Raw genomic sequence first — 18,075 nt, forward strand, 5'->3', positions numbered from 1 at the left:
CATGAATGAATGGATGTTTAACGACGCCCCAGCACAAAGTAGATATCAGCTATTGGGTGTCAAGGTAAGCACATCAATATGATTAACCTTTATGTAGCAGCAGAGTCCATCTCCCTTTGGCTTTCCGTTGCTGTCCTTGTAGAGTTTGAGTTTGGGTTTGCGATTGAACGGGTCGTACATGATGAGTCCGCACTTGGCCATCATCTCGCTGTACTCATCATCCGTGATGTCACTCGGTAAACCTGACACATACACATGCTGGCTCTTCTCGGTGTCGTGCTCAAACCAGCCTGTCACACATAAAACAATGTATATTACTAGCATATATCATTTATATGTCACTCTGTAAACCTGACACATACACATGCTGGCTCTTCTCGGTGTCGTGCTCAAACCGGCCTGTCACACACAAAACAATGTATATTACTAGCATATATCATTTATATGTCACTCTGTAAACCTGACACATACACATGCTGGCTCTTCTCGGTGTCGTGCTCAAACCGGCCTGTTACACACAAAACAATGTATATTACTAGCATATATCATTTATATGTCACTCTGTAAACCTGACACATACACATGCTGGCTCTTCTCGGTGTCGTACTCAAACCGGCCTGTCACACACAAAACAATGAATATTTCATATATAATTTATATTATCGGTTTCTTACATCAAACTAAAACATGACAACAATTACAATAATGAATCTAGATAGGTAACACCAATTAAAACAATTTATGGTAACAATTTATTGTCCGATACAATAAACAACCATAAATTGTTTTGTTTTTTAAAACTTTGCCCTACTTGGACAGATGCTTAGTATTTTTCACTATTTCAAATGTACATTATCTATCATTTTGGGCTGTTAATAAAATGAAATAAAAATTACAGACAAATGCAGGGTTTTTCTAGGTAAGTGAAATTTGAAAACAAAGTGAACAGATCTACAGTATTCCAAAGTACACTAACATGCATTAATATATAATTATATGAAAATCTCCTGGAACACCCCAAAAATGTTAAAAAATAAACTGATCATATATACGCGTATAAAAGGGAGATGCATTAAATACAAATTATGGGAGTACAGGGCAGGGGTGAATATCCCCAGCACCCACTCCTTGAATGTTCCCCCTGAGAAACAAAACAAAAATACATTAATAAAGCAATGGGGTCAGTCTGTATCGTATCTATTGTTGTAACTGATAGAGACTTTTTGTTTCTGCATTTTGTAGAAAACTATTTCAAGCTGATAATTAATATATACTTATTGATTTGTTGATATGCGATAACCATTTATCAAACAAACGTCAGTGGAACAATGCAAATTATTGTGAGCTAGTGGTGTTTTTTGTTTCTTCTTTTTAAAAAAAAACCCACTAGCCCATAGGGCTACTGGTTTTGCATTTGTCACTAGCCCTGTTTTAAAATGCACTAGCCCCAGGCGTCAGGCTAGCGGATTTGTTGAACTTTGCACAAAGCTGACAACAGGGTAAATATAACAATTTGTATATCTCATTATTTTTGTTTACCGGTATTAAAGTTTATTTTGTTTAACGACACAACTAGAGCACATTGATTTATTAAGCATTGGCTATTGGATGTCAAACATTTGGTCATTTTGACTTTGGGCTACATTTTTCCATTGGTAGCAAGGGATCTTTTATATGCACCATCCCACTGACAGGATAGTAAATACAACGACCTTTTATATACCAGTCATGGTGCACTGGCACCAACATGGATCAATCCCAAACTGACTAAGCATCAGGCGAGGGCTTTATCACTGGGCTACGTCCCATCTCTTAACTTCTAAAAAGCACTAACCATCTATAGCCTTCCTTTTTTCTCCCGCCGTCTCTTCGGTCTTGGTTTCCTCTGCTTTATTTTCCTCCTTTTCTTTGACGGCATCATCTTCCTCTGTCTTCTCCTCTCCCTCCTCATTGTTTCCTTCCCCATAGTAATACTGGTAATACTCCCAGTATGCATCACTGGTGTAATCCACCTCTGGTCCTGACTTATCCGTCTTTGCACCACTCTGTTCCTGTTTGCCGACATTGGCGCTGCCGGCCTGCTCGTAGTGGTTGTAGTAGTTGTAGTAGTCCCGCCAGTAGTCCTCGTACTCTTTACTTGACGATGCTTCTGCGTCTTCATCCTGGTCAGTCGTTTTGGTGCTGCTCTCTGCTGGTGTTGTCCCATAATTCATCTGATATCGAGCGATGAAGTCTTCATCAATCTGAAGTGTGGGTTAAAAAAATAATATTACAGTAAAGCATGAAGGGTTTTGCTTCAAGAAATTAATGCTAAGGATGTTAGTTTACATTATTTTGTTCAGACATTATATAGTATTAATTATAATAATATTTCTGTGTTGTATTTGTTCTAGCCATATTAATTACAGTAAACAGTTTTCTTAAATTTTAAACATATACTATAACATACTCAATACTGAAAGAAACACAAATATAATGTTCAGCTTTAACATTAAATTGTGTTTATTAACAAGTGGTTAACACATACTGAGATTCAGGAGAATCACTGGTTGATATACCATTTATTATTTCACAAAATTGAGCATTAGCTATTTAATATAAATTTAGCATGAACTGTTTTATTGAAAAAAAAGTGTTTAGTATTTCATGACAACTGATAATTAAAGTACTTAATTTACTAGAAGTGAATACCAGAACCAGATGACAAATTAATATATACCAGTAACTACATGCATGTTGAAATAACTTTATTAATTACACCAACTACAGTCATGATTTTGACCTGTGGTGCATTCCTGCCACAAGTGAATTACAACTATTACAGTGTTTTTGCTAATGATAATGATAGATTATGACTATAGTTGTAACATATTAGTGCGTATCCAATAAATGTCTGAAATAACTTAACAACTAAATGTCAGAACTCTTAAATAACCAAAATAGATTTTGATGGGGGAAATAAATTACCTTTATTGGCATGTGCCAAATTCTCACCTCAATTCCAGACGCAACCATGTTAACGCTAAACATATTTTTGTTATTTTTTTGTTCACCTGAGGTGTTCTTAAAATGAGTTGGTTTAACCTACCCACCCCTATAAAATGATACATGTTTTATTGTTATCTTATGCGATTATTTTGTTTCAAATATGAAATTTACATTTAGCAGTAAGCAGTCGGTCAGTCTTCTCTGTATGTAATGTCTTTTAACTGATCTTACTTTTGGAAACCACGCCTTCTTAGCAGCGTCCCACTCGAACTCAGTTCCATCACTGTCTATGTAGGTCCCCTCCCCGGTCTGCTTTTTTTTCTTCTCCTCCTGTTCCAGACGAAGTTGTTCTTCAAAATCTTCACTCATCTTGTCAAGTCTTGGTCATTACTATGAAACAATATAGAAAATATTATACACTGATTACATGTACAAAGGCTGGGTCATTTTGCTACTGTGTTTAAAATTGCTGTCCTTAGAATATATTTTTTATTATTTAAGCATATAGAATACTCTAGTTTTGTTTGTTACATACCCCTTTGGTTCACTGTGCTCATTTATTTAGCTCAAATACAAACAGGGGTAAAAAGTGGCTAATTTAAACATTTTATTTGCCAAATACTACATATTGAAGACACTTTGTACAAAACTTAGCATTTAGCAATGAGAAAAATAAGCCCTGACAAACAGTATTTCCAGGTGTAATAACTCTCTTACTACCATTCAGACTTTACTTAATTTGTGCAGGCATTGAACTTCTTATGTGACATCAAACAAATTTAATTGTTGAGAGAATGGGTTGTCTCCTGACTCTAAAGCAGACGTACTGAGCTCATCAAATTTGCCAATTCCAAATTTTAAAAACAAGTGGCAAATTTTATTTTAATATGGTAAAATAACTGCATGTAATAATTTATATTTTGTAGAAAATAATTGGTTGTTCACAATTTTTTTAATTTAATAGATAATTTGGTGAAATGTTCTGCTCACAAGAGCTAACCCTGGATGTTTGAAATAAAACATTACCAGGGATGAGTGGATGATATGCCCACAGGTTCCCCCAAACAACAACACTGAGGGTGCTATGGTTGTTATATAATAAAGCTCTTGTAAAGGTATGATACTTCAAGAAAAATTTTTACGAAGTCAATTTATGAAAACAAATGCCAAAATCAATTTACCAAAGATATCAACAAAAACTATACTGCGTTGGATGCATAATTTAGTTGTATATTAATAAATTACTAATGTCAAAGTTACTTGTATCAACAATTATTTTTAAAATAGATTTTAAATCAAAGGTGCATCACTTATTTCTTTGACACTATGAGTATTGAAAAAAATGTAAAGACACATGTAGGCTATAAGTTTATTTAAACACTATTTTTTTTTTAACAAATATATAATCATTTGTGATTGCAGTAATGTAATGTATACATTAACATTTTGTTGTTATTTAGAACTAGAAGATGCCTTGCAGTTAGCATTAGCTTTATATATATATAATATATATAATATACAATATATAAAGCTGAAGGGTTACTGGGGCGGATCCAGCTTTTCTGATGAGGGGGGTCCAAGACAAAAAGGGCACCATAACAATAATAATAATAATAATCTTTATTTAAAGAAGGTTACACAAATAGTAGTACACTAATCTCCCTTGTGGCCTTCTGTCTATTAAGTATTAAAGTGCTGTGCCAGATCATACACTAAAATTTAAAATTCCACAATTAAATGCTTTCTTAATTCATTGCAATAATATTTTACACCGATATGTAAATCAATAATTACGAAAATGCCCCATAAAAGTATTAAAACATCACTCCCGTTGAACACTGCCGGAAACGACCGAGTAAAATTCTCGGTAAAAACATTTGCCTGTAAATAGCCATGACGTCACGAAGGGAACGCGCTTCACAGAAACCTACCACGAGAGGACTTCCAGCGCAAGCGAAAGTGGGACCGACAGCGACTGCCAATCTCATTGATCATGCGATTCTTCTTTCGATGATGAATAGTGTAGTAATGCCGACTGGACTAATATTTGTGCAACACAACAAATAATGCCTTATCAGTTTGAACCTGGAACATCTTCCGATGAACCACCGGCCTGACAGATGACGATGAAAATGGTCGTGGAGACTAATACCACTAATTTACAACTTTTATTCTTGTTTTGTTCTTTAGCTTTTCGTGCGAATTAGTTTGCTACACTGTATGTTCTAATACTTGTGATGTAGTAGAGAAGACGATAAATAAGTCTTGAATTCTACGAGTCAAGTGGACCCGATATCGTAATTTTAAGAAATAAACAAAAACGACTTTTAGTCCGTCCCATCCCTCTATGAAGATGGGTTTTTTTTAATGAACAATTTCAGTTTAGTTTGACGTAAAAAAAAAGAAGTAAAAGTGTTTTGGAAATAACAAAACAATACTATTTTTTGTGTGTAGTTGTGAAAACAGTCTGCTCAGAAATAAATAACTTATAGCACATTCCATAGTATGAAAAAAGGTTTTCTTTGTGGGAAGGTATAGTAAAATTAATTTAATGTATTTATAGTCTGTTTTACAGGGAACGCCTTTTTTCATACTATGGAATTTACAAGTCATTTATTTCTGAGCCGATTGTTTTCTAAGATGCATACAAAATCAGCTCTTTTTTTTCTCTCTTTTTTTTTTTGTAGGATGGGACGGACTAGGCTATAGATACTTGTCTGTACTTTATTGTTTTAATGTTTTCGAACTGTGAAGAAAAATCTCACAAATGAACGAGATGCAAACGACAACAAATCGGATCTCGATGATTGCACGAACCGTGCATGAAAAAACAAACTGACCGGAGTTGAAAGCATAACGCAATTTGGGACATTGACGATATGCACCCCAAGGTCGTTTCGGTGTGGATGGCATCGGCTGTTGTCATTTGTTTTGTGTCGCAGAATTTTTTTTGGTACGGCATCTTTTTTTAAAAGCCATAACACATGGTATTCCCATATCTCGCTTAAGCCGACAAGCCAGTTCGGACAAATCGAAACTAAAGTGCCTGCAGTCAACGGTCTCCGGCATTTTCTTTCTGTCCAGTATTTTCACGTTGTTTTAATCAAATTTACACACAGATTATTCACAGCAACATTACTAGGAAATGCATGAAGACTAAATTTATCGGCTTTTGTATTGCTACAATGGCGCTGACTATCGAAAGGAGTTCCCTTCGTGACGTCACGGATCAAATCTTACGGAAATTCCTGAAACGAATTCAGCTGGTTCTGTTTTTCAGGGGAATATTTTTAAATGGAAAATATACCGGTATATAATTTTTTTACATTTTTTTTTTACATTTTCTAATCATATTAAATAATATCTTGATTGATATAGCTCAATACATCATACATCTGGAACAGCACTTTAAACATTATTACTCAACATATAATGAAATAAACAATGTAATAACAAAACACAACATAATTATTCTTCATTAAATGCATCGAAACTATAAGGTAAATACGCATGATGCATACATAATTAATACAATTTTGTTTACATATACAAACAAATGTTATCACAACTTGATATAATCATAAACAAATATAATTTAAAAGTACAGACTCCTGAGTAAAGATTTTACTGAACATTACCAAGAGCCAGTGTTGTTATGAATTATTTTTTATATTGTCTTTTAAATGAAAGTAAGGATACTTATGAAAAGGCACTATTGAAAAATTACACGGTTCACATGGGCCATAATATAATAGTGCTACAACAGGGACGCTAGCAGACATATTCTACAGTGTTCTATACATTGACAAAATAAATAAATTTGTAAAAAACCTAAAAATCCTAAATAAAAGGGGCACTTCTGAAATTTGAAGGGGGGGGGGGGGGTCCGGACTCCTTGGGACCCCCTCCTTGGAACCGCCCCTGGGTTACGATATATATAATATTGTTTACTTTGTGTCCTTGTAGATATTTAGGACGGAGTAAAATAGGAATGAGGCGTGTTACAGTTACTGGGTTTGGTCGATGAGGCATGAGTTCCTTATTTTCCCCATAACGATTTTAAAGAAATATTTGTTAGAATTAGTTTAAGGTTAGGTTTAGGGTTAGCGATAGTTATATAAAATATCTTTTAAAACAATTTGTTCTATAAAACCAACATAATGTTTGAGTTCAAATCCAGGCCTAGCACTATGTCGTTTGTAGTAGTGGGGAAAATAAGGAACTTTTTCCATATATTAATACACAAATCATATTTACTAAGTTTGTCATCATAATAATGTCATGTAATTAAACAAAATTAATAAACAGATAAAAAGTACTATCAAACGCAAACCCGCGTTTAAAGTTCGTCCATTTTATTCGATGAACGATTTATGGTTGTTGGCTAGTAAAAAAAAACCGTGTATGTATTATAAATATATAAATATACAATGTGTACTCAATGTATCGTTTTATTGGCTGGTATACAGTATACCTGACATTTTTATTTACATTTAACTTTAAGCCTAAATGGGAGCTTTACGACAATACCCGGAAGTCTCGATCGTTCCAGATTCTTATTGTAGATCGAGATTGTTGACAGTTTTTGCTGTGATACTAGTAGTCTAATTCTTTGAGGTAATTTGATTGCAATTTTAAAAAAGTGCACATTTTCGAAATAGGCAGGACTTTTCTTTGGCACTGTCATGTATAAAACACATTATAAATACTTCTCATACATATAAAATAAAGTTAGGATTAGGGTTAGTTAGTAAGTTAGTGACACTGCCAAGGTAGTTCACCAAGATAAACTTGCACGCGAGGTTTATCTTGGTGAACTATGCCAAATAGTGCTGCAACGATAAACCGGTATACCGGTATACTGCGATAATTGATCAGCTCGATACGAACCGCGGTACAGTTTTGCGTACCGCGATTTTTTTTCCTTGTAACTTATTTGATTTGAAATAGGCAAACAAACAAACAAAAACCACATCATTTTATTAATTGGTGATGACAGGAAATGTAACAATCACGTCAAGCATAGTCGGCTTACTTGTTGGCATACGAAGTGATAGGTCGGTTATACTTGGTTCTAACTTCTAAAGTCCAGTGAAAATAACCAGTTAACGATAATTGCAAATAAATGTTTTGTTACTTATACATTATCATTCGTTGTTCATTTACGTTGGAATACGGCTACGGCTATCATCTTCAAAGAAATAAACCAACAAATGAGAATCACACTTCGCTGTTTTTCACTGAACTCGGAATACTTCGGCCGATCGTTCAAAATACCTCGGCTCTGGTTAGGTCGATCTGGCGAAACATTGCGACTCAATACGTACATTTCCGTGTTAAGCGAGCAGCAACGGAAAAGCCCGATAGTAAGGATTTCCGAATGTGACAATTTATGAATAGTTTGACCATTCACAGTCTGGAGCTCCACGCGGTAAGACGTGTTTGTTTCGCTTGTGCACACTGCACGTGCTTTCGTGTGCTCGACTTGGGGGGTCCCTCATTTCGTTGTTTTTGTCAGCGAAATGAAGTTTTCTACTGGAATGTATGCGGCCATTGGAACTGATTGAACGCTGGAACGCTTCTCATTTCGACAGCCTGCACCACCAGGTTGGATTCTTTTTTAGCGAGATTCCTTGCTTCCACGTCATTTCTCCATCTGACTGTCGACAGGTTTTTTTCGTGACTCGTATGACGGCCATTCTGCAGAACGCCACGGTTGTTCGCGTTTAGTCTCTACATGTCCGAGCCTGTCCTAGCAGTACTGGAAGATTGACCGCCCCACTCTAATAAGAAATAGGAAGCGGGGTCGGCCCCATCTACTCATTTTCTAGACTTTACCTTGCTTTATAGTGATACCATCTCGTATCCTCCGGAGTTGGGCCCGTCCGCACCACTATACCAACCCATGACGACTGGACTATACCCTAGTCTGATACTCTCTCTCGTTCAGACAGATCCGGCTTCTCAAGATCTGTATTTCAGCACAGCAGTACACCTTCAACGTCTATCGACTGTCAATCTAGGGGTTTTCTTGACGGGATGCAACCTATCTCGTCCCTTTAAGCTGTGCACCCAAATGGCCTTAACGAGGCCACTCGCGTGGACATATCGATCGGACTTTAAACTTTTAGATTTTTTTTTTTAAATATTATTAAATAGTCCAATCCTCTCTTCTTTCTCTTATTTAATTTTGGACTTTCCTTCTAAAATGCTCCAAATTATATAAATATTCGGCCGAGCAGTCAATTCTTTTTTACTAATTGCTATTTTCAAAATTCTGCCCATTTTCCTAATGCCAAAGGTGGAAAGGAGAGCCCTTCCACTTTAAGAGTAGCAAAGGTTTGTAAACTATTTTGAATGGATCCCAAAGTCCGAGTGGTAATTCAATTTACTGCATAGCATAAAAACAGGGACATGAGTTCGATCCGTAGTGAGTGTTAGGAAGAAACGCCTAGCAGAACAGACATCTGGCCTATGTTTTTTGTAGACCAAGACTGGTTTACAAGTTACAAGGTTATCAATCCGTTTAATGTGTTGCATAAAAAACAGTCTTAGTGGGAGCAGGTCAACTCGCCCCAAAACCAACTTGCCCCACTGTTTAGTCAACTCTCCCCAATGATTGGTCAACTCGCCCCAAAACCAACTTGCCCCACTGTTTAGTCAACTCTCCCCAATGATTGGTCAACTCGCCCCAAAACCAACTTGCCCCACTGTTTAGTCAATTCTCCCCAATGATTGGTCAACTCGCCCCAAAACCAACTTGCCCCACTGTTTAGTCAACTCGCCCCAATGATTGGTCAACTCGCCCCAAAACCAACTTGCCCCACTGTTTAGTCAGCTCTCCCCAATGATTGGTCAACTCGCCCCAAAACCAACTTGCCCCACTGTTTAGTCAACTCTCCCCAATGATTGGTCAACTCGCCCCAGATGCACTTTATTTTGTTCAAAGTACAGTGAAACCCCTCTATCCGGAGACCCTGGTGACCAAGTAAAATGTCCTGTGTTTAGAGGTATCCAGTTTAGAGAGGTTAAGTTCTGTACTGATTTTAAAAAAAGGACCGTGAAAAATGTCCACTTTTGGGGGAATTCCGGTTTACAGAGGGTCTGGTTTTGAGACGTTTCACTGTATAATTTATTAGATTTGATGGAACTGCAATATATTCCATGCCAGATCATACACTGGAAGTTCAAAGGAGTAAATTGTCACACGTAAATAATATACACCTATTGCTGTCCTACTAGGATGGATATTATTACAGAACATTGCGACGTATGCCTTTTTCATCATTCCGCAAAAATCAACAAACCAGTATGTTAGTTTCTTCAGTTTTGAGACTGATATCTGATGTGACGTGTTACATAACAAATAATCTGCAGAAAGACTTCCGAACATTCTAGCATGCATGCTAATACTATCACTAACCCTAAACCTAAGCCTGAATGAACTGAATGCTGGAATGTTTGCCCACGGGTAGTCAAAAAGCCTTGGCTAATCATTCTTTTAAGGAAATGAAGGACAAACTCACAAATGTCATTATAATAAGCTTGACAGTTCGTTGTACATACATAATAGATTATTATTTATCCAACATCAGAAACTCCCCTAAGTAAAACTAGTTTTATTTAGTTAAAGTTTGTTATGTTCAATGACAACACTAGAGCACATTGATTTCTTAAAGGAGAGGACAATTACGGCATTTGGCCTGGTATGCATATTCAACGATATATAATGCACATTATTGCTTAATATCGACACGTATAATCGTATAGTTAATTAATAAAACGGTTAAATGTGACGACTATTATATATAACGGGCGCAGCCATTTTGTACCATCTCGGTGAGTACGCCCTCTTGCGAGCTGGTGGTTACGTAATACTTAACGCGTCACGTCAGGAATGAGCCTTAGAACTAGAGAAACACAATCTACCTGGTTTTTGCGGGATGATAAATAGTCATACATTGCAATGTTCTGTAATAATACACATCCCAGTAAGCCAACAGTAAGTATATCCAGCACTATATATATTATTTTTCAATACAAAATAAAATACCATTGTCAAAGTGGCTACACAACAAGTCGAAACAATTAACAATGTTTTGCCCATGCATTAACCTTCGTACTGAAATGATACACGAAGTGTTTTCTTAGTTAATTGGTCTATGCTGTTAGTTGCTTCTACCTTTGATTCCTGATTGGCAGGAGTGTATTTGATTGGTAACCAGACGAGCCAATTAATTGACGCTGTCTAGACACAAAAATTTATACCGGTATTGTGGAATATTACTTATCGCCCCTAAAATTGTAATGGACATGGTTTATTACTGTAAATAGTTCTGTAAAACTATTGAGTAGACTTTTCCATCTAAAACCACAGAACTGACCAATTACGTAGTCCCAAAGAAAATAAAATTATCACTTGGTATCGTGGGTTGTCGTTTTTGCTCCAACGTAGCATATCAATAAGCGTAATAGTGTAAATTTTTCCTTTGGATTATTAAACAGAGAAAAACACTATAACCCCATTTTTTTCCGTTAATGCAACTTGAAATATATTTAGTTAAATAGTTTATTATATTATTACGTCATTTATGCTGTTTTACATGTCAGATTGATCAAAGAGAAGCACCTTGTCGAAAATTACTGCTTTTGTTTACACTGTACATACAGGAGATGGTCAGGAGCTGACGTCACTTCGCCACAAGCTATCCCACCGGACGTCACAAAAACAAAACAAAATGGCTGCCCCCAGTTAGCAGGAATAATCATGTTTTTTTATTAACTCTAAAATTACGCGTTTTTCATTTGGTAAAGTGTCAGTATGTGTTGGTGGTCCGGGTATGCATCTTTCCAACACATAAGGCTCTTGTTGGAGTTGACTCTACCTTTAATCATAGGCTATTGGATATCAAACATTTGGTAATTTTGACATATAGTCTAAGAGAGGAAACCCACTACATTTTTCCATTAGTAGCAAGGGATCTTTTATATGCACCATACCATAGACAGGATAGCACATACCACAGCCTTTGATATACCAGTCATGGTGCACTGTCTGGAACAAGAAATACTTTTATTAAGTGGTCATGATAGTGGAGTTTTACTGTAATATTAATTTTAAAAATTACAATTTTAATTTCATCACACTTATTTCAGGATAGTAAAATTGAGATTGGGGAGAGTTGTCCAAACACTGGGGCAGGTTGACTAAACAATTCTGGGCGAGTTGACCAGCATTCATCTCAGCATGTGTTTATGAAAAATGATTGGCTAAACTACTGTTGATCTTAACTCAGCTGTTCAGCGACAGCCAGTGACACTAATGTGACAGTTTAACATATAGGGCAGGCAGTCAAAATGGCCCACGGATGAAACGACCCTGAAAATGTAAGTCAAAATTGCCAAAGAAAATAGATAAAATGGCCAATTTAATTATTAGCCCATCAATTCCGGATGTATGGGTACCAAAACACTGACTTAATTCCCATTACTAATAATATTAACATATAAGCAATATATCACAGACAGTGACATTTCTCACTAAGACAAGTTTTGCTGTTAAATTTTTATGTTGACCACTGTTTTTACAAATGTCACATAAAGTTTAACAGACCAATTTGTGTTATTTCCAAAACAGTTTTCTTTTCTGTTTAACATTAAGTCATACTATAATTATGGTACGGTACTGATGAAAAACAGTTTTTACTGGTACAAGGTATAAAGTTAAGCATAAATTAGTGCATGATTGGACCTATGCATTTAACTGAATCACTGGTGTATTTTTGTACAGGTACGGTACTTGTATATTTTTACATCCACTTTAAAATTTTGTAGCTCCAAGCGATAAAGTCACTTTAAGTCCCAGATGTATGTATGGTATGTTTTAAGGTAGTACTAAACCAAATAACATCTGACTGGGTCAAAGGTGCATGCAGCTTTTCATCCCACAGTTGAGGCTACCAGTCCTGTCATCAGTGATAAATGTGAGTGTTTTTTGTGATAAAATGTTATTTCATCTGACCAGTAAATTCCTGTAATTTAATTTGAACTAGTGTCAGTGTACCAACTGTCATTGTGCTTGAAACATGTGTGGGGTCCTACTAAAATGGCACGACCATTCTTGTGCAGAATTAGGATAGTCATAGACGCTATGCATTTTCTCTGAATTGAGCAGCTCAACTCCAAATGTTTTGTGATTTACTTCAAGGGTGAGGGGTATATCCATGGTGTATATTATGTCGATTGATACAATGCATGTAGGATATTTAGTCACATATGTTATTATTGTCGTCTTTGGGATTTTCTTTGGTGGTATACGCCCCTTAAAGCGTTATAGAAATGGATCATCATACACGGCTTCTAGAATTGTATGAAAATCTACTAGCCATGGGATCATTGATTTTAAAACTGTACTAGCCATGATTAGAAAATCACTAGCCCTACTATTAATAGTAATAATCAGATATGTCACCTAAAGAGGGAGATTGAGCTTAAAAATCCTTAGATTGGGGTGGAAAGAGGGGGCAGAATATTCATATTTACAAAATATGTAAATGCAACATTTGACAAGGATTTTTTCACTAGCCGTCGGGCTAGTTCTAGTAATTATTTACTAGCCCAAAACTGAATATCACTAGCCATGGGAGTGGGGCTACCATAATCTAGAAGCCCTGTCATATTAATTTTTCTGTATGTGATGTTTTGCATCATAATCTATGATTGGCGGCTAATTCAGGGTCTTAAATGTTTTACAATACTTCAATGCATATATACTATTTTATTCATAACTGTCACTTCCATTTCAGATAATGGATGTGGATTACAAAAGATCTGTGCTTCCTTAAAATGAGCAGCACAACGGTTTTCCTGACTGTAATGTACCAAATGTGTCGCATGTCCTGGAGACGGGCATGTTGCCTATTTTCTCTCCTCACATGCTTCTTTCTTCTAATGCTGGTGGCATTTCTCGGACTGAAGATCCCGAGTGCACAGTGGTATCACTTCCCAGCAGCCTGCAGGACCCCGGATTCCATTCTGAAGGACATGAAGGTCCTGGTGTTCAAAATCAACGAAGCTCTCAGTGAACTTCAGATCTCACATGCCATTTGTTATGGCACTCTCTGGGGAACGCTGAGAAATGGGGAACTTCTTCCATGGGACAATAACGTAGACTTTTGTGTTAATTGGGCAGATATAAATAAAGTCGACAGTGATCATATAACGGAAATATTCAACCAGAAACAGTTATCTATATCCTATGTCCCTAGACTGGGTCATTACGAAGTGAAATATGGAAGTGCTGATGGGTATGTGACCGTGTTTTCCGGGATGTTTTATGGTGAGATGTACCGAACTGGGTGGTTGTACAACTTGTTGTGGTGGTTTCAGTCAAAGCCAATCTCGTTCCCAACCAATTTGCTAGAAGCACCATTACCAACAAAAAAGCTGTATGGTCATGATGTGCCTGTCCCAAAAGAAAGTATTGAAATCCTGAAATATCTCTATCCCGATGACTGGTGGTTAGAGGTCAGACCACCAGGTTGTCACTAGTTCTGTCTGCTGTTACCTATTTTGCAGGCCTCGAACTTAACGATGGCACCGACGGCAGTTGCCGTAAGTGCAACATGAATTTGCTTTCAGGTCAGGGTCTTCACCGATGACAGTTTTTTGCCAGTGAATAAAAATTATTACGGTCAGTTGAAGTGCTAATTTTTGGTTTCTATATTTGTTGCAAAAGGTATGCAGGCTCAAAATTGCTGTTGGTGAGCATTTTGCCTGTGGCAAAACATTTCAAAATTGCCGTAGGTAAGAAATTATCGCGTTCGAGGCCTGTATTTTGTAAACATCGAGTTATTACAAATACAATGTTCAACAGAGCAAATACAATGAACAGCCCAGCACGTACTTACAAGGGTGCCTTAAATTTGATGGCTTAACGGTTACCACAGCACCATATAATGGGCAGCAGTGATTTATGTGAAAATCCAGTCTAGTATATAAAAACCCAGTCTAGTATGAAGTTTAATTATCATTACTGATATTGTAATTTGTGTATTTTCCATGTTCATGACACAGCTTTTCACTTTTATAACGAGGGTTGGGTGAAGAGAACAAATGGAAAAAGCAGGTCATAGAATTTTAAATTTCATGGCAAAACATTTTTCGGTTCCATACCTTGTGATCATGGGTACCCATCTGAAATTGTTTTTAAGAAATAATTATTTATTATACATGTTGAATAATACTCAATATAATAATCATGGAAACCAAAATTTCGGTTCGATGATTTTACCCCACATGCTACCAACACGGTACTGGAATTGATCATTGTATGAAATCTGAGGGCCTGAAACAGGGCACATGTCCCAACTTGTAAAAAGGTCAATCTAATGAGTTGTTTTTGTTTTAAAAGCCATAAAAAACAAAGGAGGCACTGAATATATTTTGGTGGTTGTGTTGGGCAGCGAGTCCCCTAATCCCTGCCTCTGTATAGCTACCATTAGTTACAGCGAAATGTAATGCATATAGTGGCTTGAACATCCTCTCACCATCCCTAAGGTCATACCTTTCAGGCATCAGTTTTTCACATTTACTGGGAAACACTTTCAGTTCCAGGCCCTCTGATTATTAGAACCCATTGGAAACCTTTTTCAATAATCAAATCAAGTTATGTATGTCCCAAGTGAAATAATGTTCACAAGCTTTTGCAAGTGACAAATGAAATACAACTCTTTCATGAAGGACATACTTGGGGAGGTTTCCTGAAAATGGGCAGCAGACATAATTTTATGATTCCGTGATTTTGCAGACATGTTATTGCAAATATAAATGTATACCTGTATCTATACATGCATTTACACATTTTACATCCTTCTCAGATACATATAGAAATGTTTTAATTCGATGTGTTACTAACCAAAGTCCCAATCTATAGGTGTAATGCCTGTTGTGTCTTCATGACATAATGAAATTTTGCCATTAATGCCAGATTATATTTGGGGATTATTCCTCCTAAAGTGATATAAATTATCAAACTGCTGTGAGGGTTGTAACAAAAGAATTTTTTAAGCATTTGGTTTTTGCTTCTTTTTTTAATACATGTATCTATTTTGCTGTTTGTTATAAGATTGGTATATTATTATTTTTTTTAATTGCATAATTTGCATCTTGTTTGTTAAAAAATGTGTAACTGTTGTGTTCATTGTTAAAGTAAGTATGACCTGTTTTTAAAATGATTCCCACTCCCACATCAAATAGAGTATGTAAAATAACACACATAGGCCTACTAGGTTACTGTATATTAGATTCAAATGTATAATTAATTATCAGGGATGTTTTTATTAAGCAACATGTGGCAGTTTTTGCTGCCTACACGTATTTAATCAATATTTGCTGGATATTTAATTTTATAAAAAAAAATGCTATTGGTATGATCTAATTTGCACATGCACATACATTTAACTGTCACTGTTGGGAAGTCTGTTCCTAAATAATTAATTTTAGCAAAAAAAAGTTTGTTTTGTTTAACGATACCACTAGAGTACATTGATTTATTAATCATCAGCTATTGGATATCAAACATTTGGTAATTTTGATATATAGTCTTAGAAACAAAACCCGCTACATTTTTCCATTAGTAGCAAGGGATATTTTATATGCACAGACAGGATAGCACATACCACAGCCTTTGATATACCAGTCGTGGTGCACTGGCTAGCACGAGAAATGGCCTAATGGGCCCACTGACAGGGATCGATCCCAAATAACCGTGCATCAAGCGGACGCTTTACCACGTCCCACCTAAATTGTAGCAAGCCGCCCCATTAAAAATGGCTCTAAATGCCAAAGATTACAATTACATTTTGACACGCTATCTGTCTACATGCTTTAGGATATGAACACTGAAAACCAAGGTGTCAGATTGAGTATGAAAGTCAACATGTTTTATTGCAGGACTAGCTTTGGGGTGAACAGGAAAGTTCATCAAATTATCTATTATCTATTATGTATTTAAAACAAAATATCACTTATTACAGGAAATTATTTCCCCAAATTAGACGAAAATGAGCCAATTGTTCTTATTGCCAGGGCTAGCCCTGTATTGTTTCTTAACACTGCAGACATTTGAAACTATTGAAATACTATAAAACTTGTCACAGGGTGATACTGACATGTAAGCACTTCACCGTAGTGACAAGTCACAGGGTGTTTTGTGTAGCTTTGTTTTATAAACATACAATGTTAACAACATTCAAAGCTTGCCATTGACCTTTGTAACGTCCATGCTGGCTACATGTTTACAACTACATTGTCTAAGAAAGTGCTCAACATGGCTGCACACTTTGAAACATAATGGAACACCTTGATAGACCAGTTACGCTAGACTTCCAAAAGAAACTTGAATTGTAAGACTAATATGCGGCGGGGGGGGGGGGGGGATGTGCCCCCCACCCCCTTTGTAGGAGCAATGATAGTTTATAAGAGTGTGTATGTACCTACACTCATTTAAATGCATCTGTTTGGCTTTAGGATTGTGATAGATAGTATAGGTATAGTTCAAGACAAATATTTTCTGACTGGAATGTCATTCATTAACAAGATTTGAGAACAGTCAAGATAGATCTTCTAAATATAAATACTGTAGTTTAACTTTTGTTTTGTTCAACGACACCACTAAAGCACATTGAAACAGCTGTAGCAGCAGAAATAGCAGTCAAAAATCAACACTGGACTTGTATACTTTTGCATTATACAAGTTTTAGTGCCTGTATGACATGAATGAAACATTCCATTAGTTCAGGGACAAAAACAAGATTTTAAAATAGTTAAGATAAATCTTCTTAATGTAAATAGTTTTTTGATCAGCGACACCACTAAAGCACATTGATGTATAAATCACCGGCTATTGGATGGCAAACATTTGATAGTGGTAAACATTTGATAGTGGCAAACATTTGATAGTGGTAAACATTTGATAGTGGTAAATCTGACATGTAGTCTTCCAAGAAAACCTACATTTGTGTTCTACTTAACCTGACCTCAATGGCATATTCCCCTATCGTAGTAGTCTGGTTCGAACATCCTAGT

At 36.2% G+C, this 18,075-nt stretch overlaps 2 protein-coding genes across 3 annotated transcripts in view; one reads left to right on the forward strand and one right to left on the reverse strand.

The window, feature by feature from the left end:
• Positions 1-7,339, reverse strand: part of LOC121372593 (HIV Tat-specific factor 1 homolog) — a 32,840-nt gene extending 25,501 nt beyond the window's left edge. Inside the window, exons 1-4 of one of the 2 annotated variants that reach the window (XM_041498999.1) lie at positions 7,246-7,339; positions 3,220-3,378; positions 1,835-2,243; positions 88-290 (exon numbers count right to left, since the gene is read on the reverse strand). In XM_041498999.1, coding sequence (XP_041354933.1) covers positions 88-290; positions 1,835-2,243; positions 3,220-3,357 — 750 coding nt within the window. In that variant the 5' untranslated portion in view covers positions 3,358-3,378; positions 7,246-7,339. The remainder of the gene's footprint in view (positions 1-87; positions 291-1,834; positions 2,244-3,219; positions 3,379-7,245) is intronic. The other variant, XM_041499000.1, reaches the window with a different exon arrangement.
• Positions 7,340-12,029: 4,690 nt separating this feature from the next.
• On the forward strand, positions 12,030-16,591 carry LOC121371988. Its single transcript, XM_041498223.1, has 2 exons — positions 12,030-12,971; positions 13,794-16,591. Exon 2 carries the CDS (start codon positions 13,801-13,803, stop codon positions 14,536-14,538), a length of 738 nt encoding a protein of 245 aa, XP_041354157.1. The 5' UTR covers positions 12,030-12,971; positions 13,794-13,800; the 3' UTR covers positions 14,539-16,591.
• The last annotated feature ends 1,484 nt before the right edge of the window (positions 16,592-18,075 follow it).

The sequence above is a fragment of the Gigantopelta aegis genome, chromosome 4, assembly GCF_016097555.1.
Source record: "Gigantopelta aegis isolate Gae_Host chromosome 4, Gae_host_genome, whole genome shotgun sequence".
Lineage (NCBI taxonomy): Eukaryota > Metazoa > Mollusca > Gastropoda > Neomphalida > Peltospiridae > Gigantopelta > Gigantopelta aegis.

Excerpts from the sequence above, each read along its gene's own strand:
- LOC121371988 (XM_041498223.1), top strand. The coding sequence starts at position 13,801 with ATGTGGATTACAAAAGATCTGTGCTTCCTTAAAATGAGCAGCACAACG.